Consider the following 23,379-nt stretch of genomic DNA (forward strand, 5'->3'; position numbering starts at 1 on the left):
GGGTATGTAATTATATTTTGCTGTTAAACATTATATTTAAAAAAAAATTAATTATAAAAATGTGAACTTGAAGATCTTTTAGAACTCGTAAAAAATAATAGTCTTCGATAAGAACTATTAAAAATCTAGAATGGAATAATTAGAAGTAATTGTACACTGTACAGTATACTATAATACAAATGGAAATATGTCTACCGACGATTTTTCTCAGTCTTCATCTTCATTTTCTCAAAAAATAATTGTTTGAATGTAGGTATTATTTTATTATACTTTAAATTAAATTATATATATCGTAATTTAACCTATGTATATAATTGCCACTATAAAAACTGTAATCGCTAATGTTAGTACAATTATTTAGATACATATGAGTATATATACCTACGTATTTAGCATAATATATAAATTATTTATTTAGCATCGTTATATTCATTAATATTGAATTATGAATTTGTATGTTCTTAATGTTCTTATCCTGAAATTTCAGTCGATCACTACACAAAAATGAAAATTATTCATTATACAATCATCTTAAAACAGAGTGAAATAAATTTAAAAAAATATTACTCAAACTCTTAAAGTTACTAGAACTTGACACGGGAAATAAATATAAGTCAACAATTAGATTATTCGATATAACACTAATTCATTAATAAGAATGTGAACAAATTATTGTTTGTAGGTACACTTCCATAAACGTACCCAACTCATTGTAATTGCGAATATAGAAATTGTTTTAAATACATAATACATACTAAGATTTATTTTATTTTGTTCCTTTTCATTAATGTACCTACTTGTTATTAATGTACAGATAAAAAAATATTAGACAATTTTTGTTTTGTATTAAAATTAATTAGCAAGTAAAGTATTATTATATCTTATCAAATCAAAGAAAATATTGTTACAGCAATAATACCTACAGACTATACAGAGTATGACGTATGGTAGCAAAACAATCGAGTCAGTGATAAATCAATTTGATTTATATGTTATAAGTTATAACTGTATTATTCAATTATTATTTATTATAGCTGCAAAAAATAAGTTTTTAACAAAAATAATTAAGTTAAAATAAAAGAGCTATCAGACAGTCAAAATTTAGGAAATAATATATTTTTGAAATTTTTTTGAATAATATTATTGATAATAATATTATCACTTCCAAATGTTGTCTATGACAGATCTTTATACAAATAAATTGGCACACTTGGTTTAGTATGTCCAAATTACAGATTGTACATAGATATTAATTGTATGGCTATCACGTAATATTATGTACATCATGATAATAATTGATAATATTATAATGTTATAACTTGAATGTGTGATGTGTGTACATGTTATTTTCTTACTACATACAGGACCTCGTAATTTGTACATAGATTTAAAGTATCGCGTTCGAAAATTCTATGGACATTTATCGAAAAAAACTTAAAATGATATAATGTCTATAAATACCTCAAAAAGAGTCAAAATATTTTGAAAATTATATTATTCATATGGAAAATGATAAAATAAACATTTGGTGAACATTTGAGGTATCTATAAGGTTAAGCATTTTTAAATAAGAACAAAATAAAAAAATTGTTCCATGAAAAATAGGGTGCATACGGCATAGTATTATACAATGTCGAAAAAACATAAAACGCTCATAAAAAAGTAATTTGACATTGCGGTAAAATTATTTTCTTTTGTTAAAGGTGGAAAAACAATAGGAAATCTTGTATTCAATTTTCAAAGCTTAGATATAAATAAAATAATTTTTAAGAATTTCCAACTCGAAATAATTTGAAATATTAGCGAAAATAATGCAGCATCGTCCATACCAGCTGCTATGGCTTTTCAGCGTAATTCAAATAATCAACTATTTTTTACTCCTACGCCGAAAGATAGACAATTCTTTTTTTGAAGTTCTTGGACTTTGATTCAACTAATATGAACAGAAAAATAGTTGGTAGTTATTTTAAAGAGACTTGTAAACAGAAATGTATGTTAGCCTAACCTATTTACATGTTCAAAAAAATTGTGTCAATCGATTTAATTGCCAACTACCAGCTAGTTCATGTATTTTATCATTAGACATTGGTAATCATGATTCATTACTCGCTATTATATAATGTTTGGATAAGAGTATACGATATAATTATACAATTTTATACATAATAATATGGTTTTGGTATTTTTTAAGGACTGAAGGACAGCGATGATTTTGATAAGATTTATATAATTTATGTAATATCGTTAAAACGAGGGTGTGTGTAACAAAGCGTTTGTTGTCAGTTGTCTGTGGTTATATAAATTAAAATAGTATGTCATTGCGGGCAATTATGATTCTGATCTACTGGATGATCACACAAAGATGTTTACCCAAAATAACATCTACCTATAGTGGGTATAACTACGCTAACAACTACGCTGTGAAATATATAACAACATTTTGAACCACCGAAATCTATGTTATTAAATTTTGCTCCACTCAAATAATTATAACCGATGAAAGTACATTCATCAGCCTCTGTCAACCAAACCAAAAACAACCTTCACACTTCACACACGAAATATCCAGAATATGCCTGGAAAATAATCCGAAAACCTACTACACATCACGACAACACGCTATGGTCCGGAAGTCGTTAGCGTATCGCTATTGTTCATTTGGATTTTTTTATCCTATAGTTTTGCTTTTCGTTTTATTTTTCATTCATATTATAAGATGAATACCTAGATTACAATTTGTTGAATCTAAACGTGAAAAGCCTATACGGTAAATGTATTTTTTATTTAATTCAAAAACCTTAATACTGTGCTCAACAAGTAAACTCTTATGCCTCAATAAAAACAATTAACATATTAATGCGATACTCAATTCATTTTTGATTTTTATACATATAATTTTTAATACCTACTGACAAATGATAATTATTTAAATTAACATAATATAGTTAATAGTTCATAGTATAAGTTTCTAAATATACCTACGTACTTAAAAATTCTCAAAAAAAATATTCTAAAAATCCATATTTACATTTCTAATTTTTGAAATTTTTAAGCATACTTACTCAAAGAACATTTTTTCTTATAAAAATTTTCAGAAAAATGATCTGCTAAATAATTTTTGATAGAAAATTATGGTTCTCATTTTAAAAAAAGAAATTTGTCTCCACAGGACAGTCTTTAAGTATTAGAAAAAAAATTCAAGAATTTTAAAATGTGGTTATCAGTAAGTATGATTAAAAATATTAAAATCAGTTTTCGAATTAACGACATTATTGAAGAAAAAAAAGCGGGTGAGCATGCTTAGCAAATCATTCTGTATACCTAGACACATAGGCTCTTTAAAAAATAACGTAAAAAAATTATTTTAAAAATTCCTATACCTATATACGATATCCAAAAAAATATGCCATAAAAATGTACCAATAACAAAAGGTTAGGTACTAAAAAATGATACTGCTATGTATAAGTAAATAAAATTACCTATAAGTTATAGTAACAATATTACAAAAGCATAATCGACTACAGTGTACCTATTGTAGCTGACATCGCGACTCGCCTGTAATAATTATAATATCGTTGCGGTGCGCCGACTGTAGCGATCGGTCGCTATACATATATACCTATATTATATAACTATACTACAACGTTTGCCGCCCACCTGCCAAAAAGAGCATGTGGGGACGTCAATAAAATTAAATCGCTGGTTTCCAATCTCGCGGGCGGCGACCACAGTTTTAATGATAGATTATTATACAAATATACCATTATGCTGTTTATCTATGTTACGAGTATGAATCCGAAATCGAGGGTCACAAAAATAAAATAATTAAGCAGGAAACCACTAAATTAAACAAACATAACATTACCTGGCGAACGGGGCCCAGGCACGGAACCGGCGCGGACCAGTGCTGAACGCGGCTGCGGCGGTGTCGGCAAAGCCGAGGGCCGGGCGACGAGTGCGGCGGGCTAGCGTTTGCGAACACAGCACCTGAAAAACAATATCAGTGTCAAGTAGTTAGTTTAGTTAGGCATGAGATTGCGATACGTTAACGTAATAATCATAATAGTACTAAACCGCAAAAGAACCATAATATATATTATGATATTATATTGTACTAGGCTGGTATTATATAGGACATATAGGTGTATAAAATAATATTGTCGGATAATTGTAATTATAATACGCAGCGGGAAAAAATTACCAGATAGGTATATCATTATCATTAAAATATACTGGATGAACAGACTCAAGGTTGTGATTTTTTTTTTACAAAACTTTTTACAAAATATTTCCGGACTATATTTTTTTTATCTACCTATATCTATTTCCATTATTTATATTCTATATATTATTTTAACAGAACATTAAAATATATATTATACTCACACATTTACGTTTCACACGCATTTTAAACATAATATTATATTAGATTTGCGTTCCGCATTTCCGTTACAGTTAGTATAGTTACCTTATTCTAAGTAGAGAAAATTTACCTATTGTCAAACATATAAAGATGATAACATATTATCCGTACAATATGTCGACGGTTTTTTTTCTAAATGTTAAGCGTATTATAAGTGTAGATAAAATATAAAAATTTAAAAATACTATTTTTTATCGGTTTTTTATGTTTTTAAATTAAATTTAAATATGATGCGAGGTAAATTTACTCTAGTATCAAAAACAACAAAACTGCATTGTTGGAGGAACCTAAGAACGTGCGAGAAAACGAATGCGTTCTCAATCTCTATAGTGAAATATTTGAATCGTCATTTAATATTTGCCTTAGCTATAAATTATATTTTATATATTATAATTAATTTTTACTTTAATGATTGGTGTATCTACGTATATAGATGTTTGAAATGTTCTATTTTTAAAAAATATTTATTTGGCTTATATGATGATAAAGATATGATAAAGTAAAAATGTTTATTTTTTAGTCAAAAGCTTTAAATGTAAATACAAATAAGTTTTTCTTAACAATTTATTGCGAAGTATAAAAAATACATAGTCGCATTTTTTTATTAGCTTAATTTACTTCGGACAAGTTAAAATGTTGACTAAAATTCGTCAAAATCACGAACATTATTTTTTTGTCTGTTATTGTGATCCGAAAAAAATTAACTGTAAAAAATTGAAAAATTCCACCATTACCTACCTACTTAAATAATTATATTTTTTCTACCAAGTATGTATTCAAATTTTGTTATGAGCCTATTCCATACCGTTCTTCGGTAGGTTACTAGGTATGTAGTACGTCGGTACTGGTTTTTAAAAATAATTTATAATAATAAAATAGGTGTGCTATGGTTTTTGTAAAAATGTATTCAACCTTCCGTATATTACAAACAAATACCTACTTTTCTAATAATGATAAAGTTACGAATGTAAATAAATTATAAAATATCATTAGAAATAGAGGCTGACACACACACCACCTCCGTTCAGAAATGTTTATCGTTAGCAATGTTTAATGTTGGATTCAAATTCATCACATTCATTAAATAGTGACCTACACGACGATGAAGTACACTTGAAAGTCAAAACCTTCTGTGCTACAGCAGTGCAACTTCTCAGGTTTATTTTTAATATTAATTTAGCTACTTTAATTAATAGTTTGAACATTGAATTTTTTAACTGCTATTTTCCCAATATCAATTTAGTTTAATATTGTATATAGCTGCATTAACAAGGGCTTGGAAAAAAATTGAATGGAAACACGATTTAATTTATATTTGAAAAATTATGATTGATGACTCGGATGATTTAAAATGAACCTAACCTGTAGTACCTAATATAGGTATATTCCTTATATATACCCCGCAAGTTGATATAAAAAATAAAGTTTACCAGAATTCGGGGGTGAAGATTTTGAAAATAAATATAATAACCATGCGGTACTTAATACATGAAATAAAATACTTTTGTCGTACGACTCACCAGAAGGTATATGCAATGTGTGCAAAGCGTTCCGATTGCTGCCGTGCCGACAAGTCCGAAGATGAGCCCACCGTTTTTGAACGCGTTTGGCATGGCAAGGATGCCACTTCCGAGGCTGCTCTTGATTAGATGCAATAAGGCGCCGCTGTCACTATATTATGTAAATCATGTATTGCAACGACGGTTTGGAAAGGATGAAAAAAACAAACAGACATAATGTTAAATATTTATTATACGGAAAAATAAAAATGTGATGCGCGAGAATTATGTTAAAAATGAATTTAAAAAAGGTCTGCGAGGCCTTTGCGGGTCGCCGCTGCAGCCGTTCGTGCTATATATTATGCCATACATATTCTATAATATATAATATACGTACATAGCGTACAAGAGCACCAACTTACAATAAGGCCCTTTTTTGCTCGCAAACTACATAATAATATAGACCCTGCGAGTGGCCTTTCCTTTCGACCACTTGCATGAAAAATTGATTCATTTAATTGATTCAATACAATGTAATGGACCACTAAATCATGTGTAAGGGACTAGTAGTTCATACCTACTACTGACTCAATAAATGTTTAGTGATTGCTATTCATGCAACCCGGTAATACCTATAGTAGGTATCACATAATATTAAATCGTCAAGTTATCGTGAGTACCGCAATAGTCCAGCTATAATAATATATACGCGATGTCTTAGTAAATGTTTTCTCATATTTATTATACTTACGTAGTCGCCTTAGACTTGTCCCGCATCTGGAACGGGTCGTAACGGGGCTGCTTCTTTCCGCCTTTGCGGCGTCGTCCACCGACCATTCCGTTTCCATCGGCCTTTTCGCCATTTCCGCCGGATATGATGTACGATGTGGCCGTCGCGGTTCCGTCGCCGACGCTTCCACTATTGCTGCTGTTGCTTCCGCTGCTCGAGTACTCGGTCAGCTTCATACTGTTATTGTTGTCAGAGGTGGAGTGTTCGTTGTCGGTGTTGTTGTTGTTGTTGTTGTTGTTGTTGTTTGCAGCGGTGACGGCGATACAACGCGACGATACGCATTGGCACACACGGAGACGGAACACGTCGTTTTTATTCGGTACGTGTAAGCACAATGAACGTCGGCCGAACAATGAATGACCGCACGCCGCACAAAGACGATGGTATAGTTTGGACGATGGTTGGCGTCGTACCGAGAGAGATGGATGTGGCCCCGGAGAACGTGAAAAAAAAACCCAATTCGATTACAATAATGTAATTTTATTATTATTATTACTATTATTATTATTCTATTTCATCACGTACGCCCTCACGCGGCATGTGCATACATCACATCATCCGCAAATTCGTTGTCGTATACCTAGTCTTATGCGCTAATAATATATATTAACCAAATGTTTATAATTGTATACATTATAATGTATAATATAATGACAGGTACTGCACGCCGATGGTAATTATAAGCGCAAGTACCTACGGGCTACGGGTATACCTAACCTCCCATCATGTGATAATATGTAGGTATATACCTACGTGTCATGTCGCATACGATTATCCGTGTTTACGATGTATAAAAAAATCCGCAAACGTTTCCTGCATATTCTGACACCCAGGTATCGAGATACGAGGGTGTCAGAATATGTCTCACCCGCACGATATCGAGAAAATGTCAGCGATGAAAACGCAGTGATTTTCCGGAAATCATGTACAGAGGTCTAAGTATACGCGCTTTGAGTGCGGAAAACCGTATGATGGGGACATGATCGACGCGATGAGCACGAATGTACGAGAACCGTCGAGTTAAGACGACGGCGGCTGATGCAACGCAGAACGAACGAACAATATACGAAACTATTCTCGACAAGCGTACTATTATACACAATACAAGTAAGAGTACGTGTAGCGTATAGGCACGCGCATAGTTTTGTAACCATATACATAGTTACTGGTTGGGTTTAGGTGTATATTATATACTACGTGGGCATATATGCAATGCATTAGTGCGAGCTGTGTGAAAAACGCGCACGGGAGCACGAAAGAATGTCACGTGTCTCCGCGAGAAACATAATGCCTATGTCGCATGTTTCCGCAGTTCTCGGGAGGTACCTACCTAAAACGAGTAATTTTACTATATTATAATCGAAATCGCTTTAACGTCGTGTACTCGCGTTTTATGGTATATACCCACAAAACACACACGTAGCCGCGGTGCCCGCAAATGGTGAGGTTCCAATATTGCGTAGGTATACACGGTGGTAATAATAATATTATTATTATTATTATTATTATTATTATTGTGCACGACATAACGTATAGTATGATATACTTACATATTATTATAATAATTATGTGTTAACGAGATTATAACGCGGGGCACACACTCCTCTCACACTGGCGCAAGTTACATAATAAATTAACACTGTCTCGTTCGTATCTCATTATCAGCTGCAGCAGAGTAACACGGACGGAGAGAGAGACACGATGATGGCGCGTACGTAGGTACCGCGAGAGGAGATAATAATAATTATAATAATATTATAATTTTGTATACCTGCCTATTAGAAAGTACCCGAGGGAATTCATTCACGATTAATCTCGTCGTCGCATTGCCCGAGTGATTCGCGTGATGATTTCGCGGCCCCAAGAAATGTCGAAGATTAAACGGTACGCGGCCGGTGTGCACGTGTACTTGCAAAGTTGCTCATATTATATTATTATGTGCATTTTTCGAATAATCGGAATACACTTAAATGCATTCCGCCTCGGTGGCCGTTTTATTGACGAATCGAGCGAGCTCACACCTATACGCCGCGGCCCGTTATAATTAATTATGCTACGCACTTTATTTCAGACGTGTTCATCGCAAGATTTTGGTCGATTTAATCGCCCGTCATTCGAATTAGTTCACGATAACGCAGGTATTGGTATTACGACTCGCGAGGGACGAGTTTTTCAGTATCAATGGTGTATGAAATTCGTGACTGGCAACGCATGTAGATAATAATATAACACTATACTCTCATACCTTTATGCCAGAAAAATGGGGGTTCATGAGAAGAAAAAAAATTGCGCTTCAGCAACAGTCGTATAATATTGAACGCAGACGTAGTGTCTGCACAGCGTGGACGTGTAATGGTGGTACGGTGGCGGTGCGGTGGCGATTGCAGGGGCTCGCATCACACGTGCCACCCGCCGCACGACCAATCGCAACCCCGAAATCGTTTTCACCCGAAAAGTGACAAAAAAGGGACAGAACTTGGATAGGCAACCGAATATGGTCTTGGTGACGGCTCGCGATCAACAAAAAAATGTATGCAAATGTCATACACTGCAATATTAAAATAAACGACCGTGAAATACATGTTTTTGTGATGAAATATCATAATAATAATACGATTGTTGTGACAAATGAAAAAGGCACGCCGTAACCATACGTATTGTAACATTGGATATTATTATTGGATTAAATATTAAGTATTTAAACTATTTGGTTAATAATACACTTTTTATCCCTACAAATTGTACTTTATATTTATATATCTATATATTTACTAGTTTATTAAACAGTTGCAGATGATATTGTGTAATCGGGCAAATACTGTTAAAAGTATACAATACATTTTATACATATTCTATATGCAATCATATAATATAACATACGTTTATTCCACGTCAAATGCTTATCAATCAAAAATTGTTATTGTTCTACACCAAGTTCAAAACTTAGCTGCAATCACGTATACGTACTACCTTATGATAGTACTTTATATTGTATGCTAAATGTATAATTTACTTAAACGCAGCTATATTATACTCACGTAGACGATGTAGTTGATCCTCCGTTGGCAGCAGGGTTGGTGTTCGTCACCATCAGTCCTAGGGTTGCTGGAATGTCTATTGAATAAGTGGACGCATTGCGCTTGTACTGTTGTTGCGGTGTTGGTTGTTGAAATTGTTGTTTCTGATGGGGTGTTGGTGATTGTGTCTGTGATGAATTATTGGGGGTATTGGTACTGCTTAACCGTGCCTGGGGCTGATTGCTGCCCGTCGATGGCGCCCGTGGAGTCCAATCCTCCACGTCATCTGATAACACTGCTGCAGGGTTATCCATTTTGATTTATCCGTGGCTGGGTTAACCAGCGACGAAAGTTTAGTAGTTGGTTTAGTTAGCCTTGGTGATTAGAGTGGTCTGCTGATAGGTTATGGTGATAATATGTTATAGTGATTAGCTTAAAATTGATTAAGAATCGTTCAAGTTGACTCTCAATTTTTCACACTGTTGAGTTATTTGATCAAATTGTGATTCGATTAAACGTCTATGATTATTGATGATCATACGAGTTATATTAAATGAATCTTTCAGATCATTCATAAGATTATCGAATTTATCCTCTAAAACATGAGCTTTTGTTGTGTCGAGGGTGATTGGTTCTTCCGTACGCAAGCTCGACGAGCAGTCAGTGTGTGATGAACAGAGCTCGATTTTATCCTCAGCAGTACCATACGGATCGTTGGGATTTTGTTGAATGTCTAAGTTACTTTTACTGTGCGTATTAATGGGGGGAAAAACTGATCTCTGGTCAATGGAGATTCTACTCCTTTTGTAAGATCTAATTTGGCAGACAGGAATTGTCTTACTTATTTTCCTGGATTGACGTTGGGAATTTTGGTTAGTGGTAGAGCTGCTTGTAGTCGGCGACAACTGAGGTGGTGAGCTCAGTAATGGACTGGGTTCACGGTGACTGGGGCTACTCAGTACACTGCTGCGGTCACTATCTTTAGGTATACCTCTGGTACGCTGAAACAACGGATTACTAAATTTATAATAGACGAACACACTGTAATTTCTTATATCTAAATTTAAATAAATGTCATCACTTAATATAGACTAATTTACTAATATAGAAGGAATCTACAACTATGAAAATGGGAGGCGAAATCATCGCGTTTCCGAGTGTAGAAGATAAAGACAATGTTTTTAAACATGATCGATTGGGTTCTGGGAGTGGTTGTATATCCATAAGACACACTTGCATGCAATTTTGGCGGTTCAACAGGTTGTGTGGTCATTTGAGACTGCGCGCATACCAAAACGCGTGGTAATGATACCTTTAGAGAATTATCCAATGACAAAACCCGTGATGACGTTGGGGACGGAATCAAAAAATCGCTTTGTCTTGGAGTGTGTCGCGAAGCCGATGGTGTTTTCGAACATTGGGATGTGGTTGATGATTGTGAAGTCGATTTTGTCGGTGACATTTGCGTAACGGATGATAATGATGAATCCGGTGGTAGCTGATTGGTCGGCGATTCCGACGTAAATGTCAAAAAATGTGGATAACGGTTTGGTGATTAAGGTAGGGACTAAATATCCATGCGGTGATAACAATCGGCACCACGTTAAAGATTGTTTAATACCAGGTCAAAATCACGGTGATATACAATATATATAACTTGACAGCACAAAAAAACTGAGAACACTTTTAATTTAAAAGTCTGAGTAAATAGTAAGATAAAAAGTATTTTATCAATGACCGACTGATCTCACTAATGCACAATCAAACACTGGCTGTGTGTGACATAATAATATAACGTAGGCTGGTCATACTACCCGAGTGTATACAATACAAGGATGACGATGGCTGCCGACGGACAGCCGAGGTATGTATGTTAGGATGTCGATGGAGGGTGAGTGCGGGGGACCACATCCATTCCGTGATGGGGAGTGCGGGGATCGGACCGCACTAATAAATTCGGATGTTTATGGCAGAGGTGTTACTCTAGTGGGGATAGGCGCCTTGTCCATGGGCGGGTGTGGCGGGGATCGGACCGAAGACATTTATCGCTGGGTCTTATCGGCGTTTTACAGGTCCGAGAGAGAGTGCGGAGCGCAGTATTTTAACAAACAATAATACACGTACCTATACTCGCAGTTTCGTGGGCATTTTTATACAATATCCATACGCATTCGAGAGGTTATTATAAAAAAAAAATGTAATAATATGTTGTATAAATCGTATACGCTCAAACTGTAACTGTGACCCAGCAGGGGACTATAGGTACTATAATAATAGAACTATTGCTTGATATTGAAGTTAAAAACATTTTTTAAAACACTTGCTCAAAATAGCGTGCATCAGACAACTAAATTTAAAAAAATTAATTAAAACTCTCCTCATATGTAATACTAAGTATAAACTATTTCTAAAATGTGGCTCTGTTGTGTTTAGATCCAAAAAAATACTGTATGATTATAACTTGACATGAATAAATTAAAACCCTCTACATAGGGCTGAAACAGGTTTTTGGGTTGTTCAAACAATTATATATATAATACTACATACAGCAGATAGTGTACTGTGTACCTACATGGGTACATTATATTATAGGTTCAACGTATATAAATGTTGTAATTATATTTGTACATAATATACATCAGGAAGTTAGGAAAGAAAAATGGCAGACTTTTTAATTAGCATTCTCGTATGTATGAAAAATGGCAGCTGCCAGGACTCACAATAGGGATTTACTTATATTATTATGTTTTATAATTTATTTATGCTGAAAATTGTTTTATACATTTCAATCTAATAAATGGGTTCTTATTAGAAAATGTACCATATCAATAATTACAAGATAAGAATTCATCAATATTATCATATAAAATATGATTTTAATTAGAAATAAAAACATATCAGTAGGTACCGGAAAACATTAAGTAGAATGATTATAGTGTATCCTATTAAATATGATTTTATCAGAAAACTAGAATCATTAAAAAAAAAAATCATACACTTTAATATTATTTATATTATTTCAAAACAAATATAATTTATAATAGTCCTAGCCTTATATAAAAACCATTGTATAAACCTAATTAAAAAGATAACGTAATTTAAAAATTAATACTGATCAAAATAAATGATTGCATCACTGGATTAGATTCACGTGGAAATAAATACTGGCATTTGGTACATGTTTTTTTTCAATATAATATTTAAACAAATTGATAAAGTAAGACGTATTTATATGATAGATGCTTACAGCTTATTAAAAATAAAATCAATTTTTATTTTATTTAGGTATGAGAAATTCAATATATTTGAATGTTATATCAACCTTCAAATGTAGAGCTGTTACAAGTATGTTTCAAGCATAGAACAATAAATTAAACACCCCCAAAGAAATTATGAAAAAAAACCTCGGGTATTAAATAGGTACTACATTTTAGTTCTTCCAACAAAATAGGCTGTTAGTTCGTTAAACTTATGACTGATATTCTAATATATATTATTAGATTAGATCTGAAGGACTTATATGTAGTTTACTCCAAAATGCAGATTGTTACGTTACGAATAAATCTATGGCTGCTGTAGGTATACCATATGAATTGAATTTATTTATATAACTACATTATAATTTGTAGCATCACTAATGGGACCCAATCATGGACAATACCTAGAATTAATCAATTTTCTAAAACAAACCAATTTGTATAAATAAAGAGTTTTAAAAAAAATTGCTGTTGTGATATATTTGTATTCATGTCCATAATGCATAAGTAAAATAGCCGATGTTTATGTACGATCAACAATAAAAATAAAAAAATATTTCACCATAGTAAGTTAAGATTTTATCAATCCAGTTGCATACTAGTAAAAGTCTGAAAAACTTGTTAAAGAGTACCTATCCTTTTAAATCAGTCTGGTTTTATATAGTAACATTTAGGTAGCCCCCCCCCTTCCAAATAGATTCCGACTGAGATAATCATCATTGTATTATCAGTATCTAATCATAAATTCATAAGATTTGACTTTTTTTTTAGTTTCCATCATGATATCCAACTAGGTATAGGAAATAATTTAATTGTATAAGAAGTACACTGAAACCTCCGTGTTAATAATGCGATATCTCCATGAATGTGCTTTAGTTCCTTAATCCTCAGTTGCTATTCAGTCCATCACATCTGTATAATATTTCCATAAGCTATATTGTTCAGAAAACAAAACTATTGTTTTACAAAAGCTTTTAAATGTTAGTTTCAGCTAGTTCAACTTAAAATACGATTTAATCTCCCACGGTTCATTGAATCATTATAGCACGTGTTACGAGTTTACAGTCCCATTCTATAGGCAAGTATAATAGTTTTTGAAAAATCATGTCCCGTTGGTACATTATGTAGGTAGGTACCTAGGTATGTCCAAGAAACTCTGTAGGCATTACGTGCGACGTTGGAAATTCTGTTCAGTTAAATGACAATATGGGTTTCACTTAACAATATAGAGGTTTTTCGATCCCTCGACCCCCTCCCTTCCGCCCATTGACCACTCAAAATCATAACTACAATGGCACAATGCCACCCTTGGCCACGACTCGAATGTATGGCCAGTATTTTGCATATAATACGGCGCATATTATACCACACATTCTATTCTATTATAATATGATTATATACACGCACGTGAAACGCATGGTAATATAAATGAATGTGTGTGGTTAATAGGTATCAAACATACAGGTTCCCACTACAATTTAATTTCTAACCTCAGTTTATATCCGATTCGTATTTGTATAGATGTTATATTATATAGATTATAGATGTATAGTAGATACAGCCCGGGGCACATTAACGAAAATGTCATGGTTTACTACCTAGGTATAATATTATATTAGGTATGAATACGACAGCACTGGGACTAAAATGAAAAAGAATCGTTAAAGTATCGTAATCTGTTTATACATTTTATTTATATCTATAGTATACAGGTATAAATATCAAATGTAGATATTACAAACACAGTGTATACATTACGTTACCTACATTTATTCACCTCTTACACTATTTATAACGATTAATTCACAATTTATTATTATTTTATTCGTCATTATATTATATTACAAAACTATTATACTTACTATACCTACCATTTTATTACTATAGGTACATATTATTAAATATATAATACATATTATACTTATATGTATAATTTTTTAGTGGGTTTTACTACGGATCATAAATAAATTACAAGTTACAACACATCACGTAATAAAGAAAATAATATCATTCATTTATTACATACCTAGGTTAAAAATTATAGGTAGATATAGGTTTTTTAATTTAAATATAAAATATATTTTCAATACCTCAACCTACTATAGTACATTATCGCCGTTCTAAAAATGACAGCTCATTGACTTACCCATCTATTCAAACACAAATATATATACCTAATATTATAATATATAATTAATAATTATATTTTTAATTTGTTACTAAAGATTACATTATACTAATTTATAGAGCAATAATATTAATTTTTTTCGTTCAAAATGGAATAATATAAATGTGTTGAATCGAGATTAAACTGCCAATAATTGAACATATAAAGTTTATTAATTTATTGAATGACACATGACTAATACAAAATAGCGTTAAAAAATTATTTTGCTACATGGTACGATAATTTTTGAATTATTATAATAAATTCTACAGTCATAATTTAATATTGAAATAAGAAATGTTTATTTTATGTAATTTAGCGGTACTTTATCAGTTTTTTACATCCTAAATGATTGTGATAATATTGATAAGTAAAATATTAAATTTTCAATATAGGTAAGTAATACTGATGTAAATATAATGTTAACCTAAATACTTATCAAATTTAATAAATATGAAAATAAATATTAAATATAGGTAATTGAAGCCTATATAATTAGTATTTTGTTGTACTTAACAATTTCCGGTTTGTAATCATAACTAATTGTTATAATATTACGTTCAACCAGAGATAAATCCGTTTAATAACCTATATATTATAGTTTTAATCGTATCCTGATTATATTTGTAATAGTAATATGCCATCTACATAAAAACTTAAATTTTAAAAAAGTGGACAAGCACCTATAAGATAACTGCTTAGCTCTACTACAGTAGGTGTTGAGTACAACTTATCATTAATTATGTCAGTGTAGTGGATTTGTTACATTTTAATTCAATAATTTACATTTAATTAACATAAACCAAAAGGAAAAAACGATCCTGAGCGGAGATGGTATAACTTTGGTGAACCATGATTACCAAACCATTAATTTAATAATAATAATACAATTCTTACAAATGTATTTGTTTTTCATTATTTTAAAAATGTACTGGGCAATTTCTACTTTTAACCCACCAAAGTACATAAACTAGACACAATTTACTACCATACAGCTCACTCGAAATTAAAAATTGGAGCATTTTTACTACTATAATAAGATGACGTATCTATCAGAAACTATCAGACACAAAAATAAAAATTAAAACACAAATCATTATAAAATCAATTCATCGCTCCATTCAGAACCTAAATAATGTTTAAAGACTATTTCTATTATAGCCACTTAGGTTTCCATGTAGGTACTTTTACTTTTTTTTTATACATGTATTATTAGGTAGGTAATATGTATGCATTATCCTCGTATAGTTACCTAAATAATAGTATATTAAACGTTTTATTAATTATATAATATTACCTATACGCATCGACATTAAAACTAATAGATTTTAATTTGCAATTGTTAAGTTTACTGCACTTTTATTTACATACTTTTATGGGCACAGTAATCATATGCTAGTAAATTAGATAGTAAATAATAGATGTTTAAGTTTTTAAATTACTCACACTAATAAAATCTATACGTTCTTTTTCTGGTATAGGTACATATGGTTGGCAAATTTTAATAGCACGTTGAACTATAAATGAATAAAAGTATACCAAATTAATAAGAGTGGTTGAACGGTCACAATATACATAAATAATATAATGCTATTTAAATTGTCCATGTGTAATATAAACTATCGAGACCATGAAAAATACATTTTGGTTTAACCTAGAATTTTCAATGACTTGAAATAAAAAATGTGCATACAAATCGGCTTTCCGGTTATAACAAGTTAATTAATCAATTATAATTCATCAAAAACCTAATAATAACAAGTCTCAGTTATAAATGTATATAATATTTTCTCAAATAGCAATAAAAAAAAAATATAAAAAACAATCAACAAACCTTCAGCCGCGATGTATTGGTGTGGATTGAGGAAGTACCTTTACCTATAGGCTATAATATCAAAGTCGGATGGATTGAATACATAACACTTATAAGTTATAGTGCTATGTAGTATTTGCATAATACATCATAAACGCGATCTGCGGTCAGTTGTGGTAACTAAAATCTAACCACAAATTGCATACGCTCGAATATTATTGGTAGGTATACTAAGGTACGTGATGACCGCTGCATAATATAACGCATGTATAAACGTAGTTATTATAATATATACATGTAACAGAAATCGAGAATGAACGATCCAACTTTATAATTGTAATATATTCACGTCACCGTTAATACGAAAGTCAAACTACTAACAAACTTAACAAACTATACTTGATAAACTATTATCATCGTCATATGGCGAGTTCGCGGTCAAGACGGATATAATTTCAGGTGATTGCATAATGATTCGACTTTTTTCATACAAGTTCCAAAATACTGTCACTTTCTACAAACTTTTACAATTCTGCAGACGTCTACTGGATAATAATATTACAACACTCTATTCAAGAGTTCCTAATATTGACTTGAAAAAAATGTTGATACCTCACTTGTGCGGAAATCGTTAACCACACCTTATAGCGTGCTTTGCAGATTTCTGCCTCTTGCGGCGTATCTATATAGCCGGCCAGCCTGGTGAATGGCAGAAACATCAACTGATATAGGGCCAATGATTTCCGTGCAGTTATATGTACATATAATACTATTTAGGTGCAATGTATAATTATTATTATAAGGTGTGTATACTCGCAAGTATAATATGTCAGTGATATTTAATTGTTCATCAGTGCGGGCGACCAGACGTGGACGGTGGTAGCTCCGCCTAAATATATTATATAGGTATAGGTAATACCTGTGTGTAATACGCAACAGCTGGCTGTACAATATAATATAATATAACATTTACAATATATATTATAACAAACCGTATAATGATATTATTATTATAATAATAACCACCCTTCGACGCTGACGACTGGTCAGGTAAGCCCGTCGCCGTCCGTCAGCCAGCCCGCCCGTCCGCCCGCTCACCAAGACTCCGCGGCGTATCGGTTCGTAACGCACGCCCACGCGCCGATTATCATTATATTATTATATATTATTTATTTTGTATTGCACAACTCGCGGGCAGCCGTCGACGTGTAAATGCGTTATGCATCGAGTAACGTAGCTGGTCATTCATCGTCGTCGTCGTCATAATAGTATTATTATTTATTAGTTATTAAAAACGTGTCATTATCGCGTAGATGAATACAATACCCATGATGATGAAGATGATTATATTAATAATGTAATATGCATAACGATGATGTTCACGCCCGACGAGCGAAAAAAAACTGCAAAATACACACGGTCATTATCCGTGTTACACGAAAGTAATGGTACATTATTAAACTGTGATGAATAATATTATTCATAATGCACAGTCGCGCATTTAAAACGATTTCGCAGATCTGACAAAGAGTAATTTTATGGGAAGTGCAACAAAATCAGAATTCCCACATAAAAAAAAATCAAAAAATTAGTTTTGATTCACTTTTGATCTATATTATATTAAGCATAGGTATCTATGACCATAGTGCTTCCGTGCCGGAGTGACCAGACACGTAGCATAAACACGCCTATGAGTATCTTATTATATTTATGTGATTTCGTGGATCTGGCCAAGAGTAGTTTTAAGGAAAGTTCAATGAAATCGGAAATTCCCACATAAAAATCAACTTCAAAAACTATGTTTTGATTCACTTTCGATCCGTATAATATAGGTAAGTGTATATATTTGTATATGGCTAGTGCCAGAGTTACCAGATACTTCGTATAAACAATAATCGCGTTATGATAATAATATTACTGTGTTATCCTAACGACCGCCACCGCCACGTAGTAGGTATCTATTGTATTTCGTATAATAATATTATATACATAATATGTATATATTATAATATGCCTAATAGTGCCTATAACATTTTAATAGTATACCTATATTCCTACTCCACATTATTGTGCGTAAATATCATAATATTATTATTGTATACGTATCGTACTCGCGGCTTATTGAATTAACGGCGGCGGCGGCGGCGGTGCTTAAATGCTTATTGAATATTAACGGCGGCATTGACGTGACCTTAACACACATACATACGATTTCGCGCCGGTTGTTCGACGACCGCACGACGACGGGCACAGTATAATAAAGAGGTATTTATGAAGTTATACGCGTTGTTTAACGACGCGCACACACGTATTTAATATACACCTATTATATTATACCGCGGCTACTTAACTGCATCGGCGGCGTCTCATTAATGATTAATAATAATAGTACACATAATAATAATATAATATACGGGCAGAGGCATAATGTAGATACAATATAATATACTTGCGATTATTTTTTTTATATTATACGTAATAATATGACTGCTGCACCGGAACTACTTATACGTTGGACTGCACATCGAATTATAGAAGTATCGTCGGTGCTATTGTATAGTAATAATATGACGTGTAAACGTGTAAACATGTACCTCTACATAATACACATTATATATTTTAGTGTCCGTGCCGCGGCCGTCGCGGTAATTTATTGTTTATAATATTGAAATTATAATAATTATTATGCTCGTGCATAATCCATGAACAGTATCAGCTATTCAGTTGTGCGCTATACCTATACAGAGAATATCTACGCGTCATAAATTATGATATTAAAATTGTTATTGAATATCATTCAATTTTAATTTAGCTATATAAGCACATGTCTACTACAGTACTGTCGAGCAACAGGTTTAACTGTCTCGTGTAAATTTGAACATTGTATAATATTATAAAAATATAAACATAATAATGCATCATATTATGCGCGCGCGTGTGTGTGAGAGAATTTGTAGGTTTACTGTCACCGTTTAGCTACTTTTCTGAGTTAATTTGTAAGGTGCCTATAAAAATAATAATTGTATAATATACCTAGGTATTATCTATTATATAATATTATGTTGGTAATAAGTAATAACCGGGGAAATAATAGCCGAATTAACGACGACAACGGCGATAATTGGAAAATTATATACGCGGGAGCGAAATGACACGGCTTTTACAACCATTATCGTCATTATTATGTTATTATAGTTATTACAAGAATAATAATATTTTTCAAAATAAATCAGCTTATTGTCCTCAACTATAATAAATATTGTCTACAGCGAGTAAAAACAATCAGTTACGACGACGACGACGCAAATGACAAAGTCGACTTATCTAGTCATAAATAAATTATATTGGCTATGGTATAATATTTACAGCGAATAACAGATGCGTGGGGCTTGGATCCCCATTTTGTCGGTTGTCCTTCATAGCTACACAAATACATCTCATAACCCCACGAAAAATTAAAACACGGAAAATGAAATTATAAAACACATTATTAACATTCATTTAATAATATACATATATTGTGGGTAGGTATACTCAATATACTTATTTTACAATTATTATTATTATGTATTTGAAATAGTTTAAACACAAATTTGGTCAAATTTAAAATCAATTAATAACTGCGACGAGACAACCATCTTTATTGTTCTCAATAATCAAAAAATAAAAATAATAAAACGATTGGATGTATGATTAATGATTATGTACACGTGAATAAAAAAATTTTAAAAACAGGGAAGTCGCTCTGCAGTATAATAGTAGGTTTTGGGTGTACCTACCTACCTATCGACATTGATGAGTAGGTCATAGTAATGTACGTGTTGAATTTGAATTCAACGATAAATCATTGGTATGAAAATTGATTCTGAAAGGAGATGGTGTGTCAGCCTCTATATCTGAGGATATTTTATAATTTATTATTATTACTATAATACCTATAGTAGTTTATTTGTCGTGGTAATACGATTGTAATACAATATGTAAAATGTTAAACTAATCATTGCTAAAAACTTCCGACGTGTTGTATAATAATTGAAAGGGTCAGTGGATAAAGGTGATAACTCACAATTTTGAAATTATTCAGGAGGACAGTAAACTGTTTTAGTGGTTTAATTATATTATAAACGTTCGGAACTTTTTAACTGTTCAAATTTTAAGAAATCTTTCAAAATAAAACTTATGTATTAAGTCATAAACAATACTCTGAAATTTTATAAATTTAATTATAAATCTGTTGATATATCTGTTAATATGATGATAGGGGATATAATACAATAACACCTTCATCCACAAAACAAGAACGACAGATTGTATAAATAACACCTTTCTCCACTGACCTCTTCAATTATTATAATATTATATTATTATTGTTATTGTTATTAACTAGGTATTTAATAAATCGATACAGATTACCGATATGGTACCTTAGAGTGGCGTGATTAGGTTCGCGGTGATGTGGTATAAAAAGTTTAAAATTATTTATTTGTCCAAATGTTTTCAAAATTTCATTGTTTCCCACAGCATTTGGGAGTGATAATATTTTGTGAATGTTTTAAAGTGCTTAAATAATGAATATTTGACTAATAATATTTTATAAATATTTCATTCTCGTGATAACAAAATATTGTACTATATAATTGCATACAAATGTTGACTTAATATTTTTATAAAGTTTCCGTAAAATTTTTTTTGGAAAATATATGATTAAAATATTTTGTAAATGTTTTTATAAAATATTTTCAAAAATATGAGTTTCTTGGCCAAAGAATATAACTAAAATATTTCCTAATTATTTACGCAACTTTTTAAAATTTTTAAACTTTTTACACCTTTAATTTTTCTGAAAATATTTTTACCATAGTTAGGAAATATTTTTATGTTGTGTGAGGTATAGAAAATTATAATTAAATTAATATAGTTATGTTACGTGTTCTAAAATTAATATTTTTTAAATTATAAAAAAAATAATCCTGACCAAAATTATTGTTGTATAAATATTCCTGTTTTTCTGTATTTTTTTTTTTAAGTTTTAACCAAATATTTTAAAAAATACATACTGGGAATTTTCCACTTTCGACCCCCCAATGTATCAACTATATGGATATGATTCGCTATATTAGAAATCAACTTCAAGAAGAACCAGCTGTTGATCAAATCGTATAATTTAATGTTAACTATATTCACTATAAGAGATTCCCAATTAGGATACCACAAAATTTATTTAGGGTGCCAGGAAATTATTTGAAATATAGTGACCAATAGTTTATTTATGTATATCGTTTATTAGACAGACAGTAGGTAGATATTTAATTACATTTTTGATTCGAAAGTACAGGGGCAGTATAGGCAGGAATTGCTGCACTAGAACATTTTTTTTGATGGATGATTAACCGTCGATTAACTTGACCGTGGAAAACTTTAAAGGACACTTCATTTATATAGCTATTGTTTTCTCCCTAAGTACATTTTCACAAACAATGGTCATTACTTTTTGCGTGTGTTACAGAAATTATAATAATAGAAAAAAGGGAATATTATTTCATCAATTTATCCACAGGAAATAAAATATTATTGTACTGTAATTAATATAATTACGACTAATATTTATATTAATGTTTGTAAAAATGTTGTGTATTTTCATTTGTTAATTATTTTTGATTAATAAAATAATAAAATGCATAATATATATTAAACTTTAAACCATTGTATAGCCGTTTATTTTTAAAGAGATAATAATTTATATTGTGTAAGAATGAGATTTAATTATGAAACCTGAAATAAAGTAAAAGAGTGGTTTTATTTTAGACTGGCTTTTATAAAAAAAAAAAAACATATAAAATGAACCATATTACATCATGCGGCACCTTGAATCTCTGCAAACTGCGCACGCCCATGATTGCCAGTTAAATATTTAAAAATGTGTAACTTTATTGTATTCTCAATTTAAAAGTCAGAAGGTATAGCTAAATTATTAAAAATTATAGAATTAATAGAAAAATTTATCAAAGAAAGCTTTGTGATTCGTTTAATATTGTGCATACAAATTAGTAATTAGGTAATTATTTAAAATTTACAAAATATTAGTATATACCAATAACCTATATAGTCAATACTTTATATAATATATAGGTATATAACGTTACCTATATTTAAAATTTACTTCGTCATATTTAGCTATAAGTTTAAATAATTGTACAGAATATAAAGGTAAATTATGTTTGTTTGTGAGTTAGTTTACTAAAAAATATATACTTAATAAAAAAAATAAAAATTTTAAATTTATATTATAAAATTTGTTTTTGGAAATTTCAAGCATTATTTTTTTTTACTTAGTACGTTTTTAACAATTTTATCGGAAACGACCATACCTAGTATTTATTTTCTATCACATGGCATACAACGTAATAATGGT

At 31.2% G+C, this 23,379-nt stretch overlaps 1 protein-coding gene across 1 annotated transcript in view; it reads right to left on the reverse strand.

Moving 5' to 3' along the window:
- The window catches only part of LOC100165301 (proton-coupled amino acid transporter-like protein pathetic), a 43,541-nt gene that overhangs the window by 10,301 nt on the left and 9,861 nt on the right, over nt 1-23,379 (reverse strand). The window contains exons 2-5 of the mRNA XM_001944794.5: nt 9,752-10,731; nt 6,675-6,890; nt 5,945-6,095; nt 3,867-3,988 (exon numbers count right to left, since the gene is read on the reverse strand). Of these exons, the coding sequence (XP_001944829.2) occupies nt 3,867-3,988; nt 5,945-6,095; nt 6,675-6,890; nt 9,752-10,044 (782 nt within the window). The 5' untranslated portion in view covers nt 10,045-10,731. The remainder of the gene's footprint in view (nt 1-3,866; nt 3,989-5,944; nt 6,096-6,674; nt 6,891-9,751; nt 10,732-23,379) is intronic.

Source organism: Acyrthosiphon pisum, chromosome X (genome assembly GCF_005508785.2).
Source record: "Acyrthosiphon pisum isolate AL4f chromosome X, pea_aphid_22Mar2018_4r6ur, whole genome shotgun sequence".
In the NCBI taxonomy this organism is placed as follows: Eukaryota; Metazoa; Arthropoda; class Insecta; order Hemiptera; family Aphididae; genus Acyrthosiphon; species Acyrthosiphon pisum.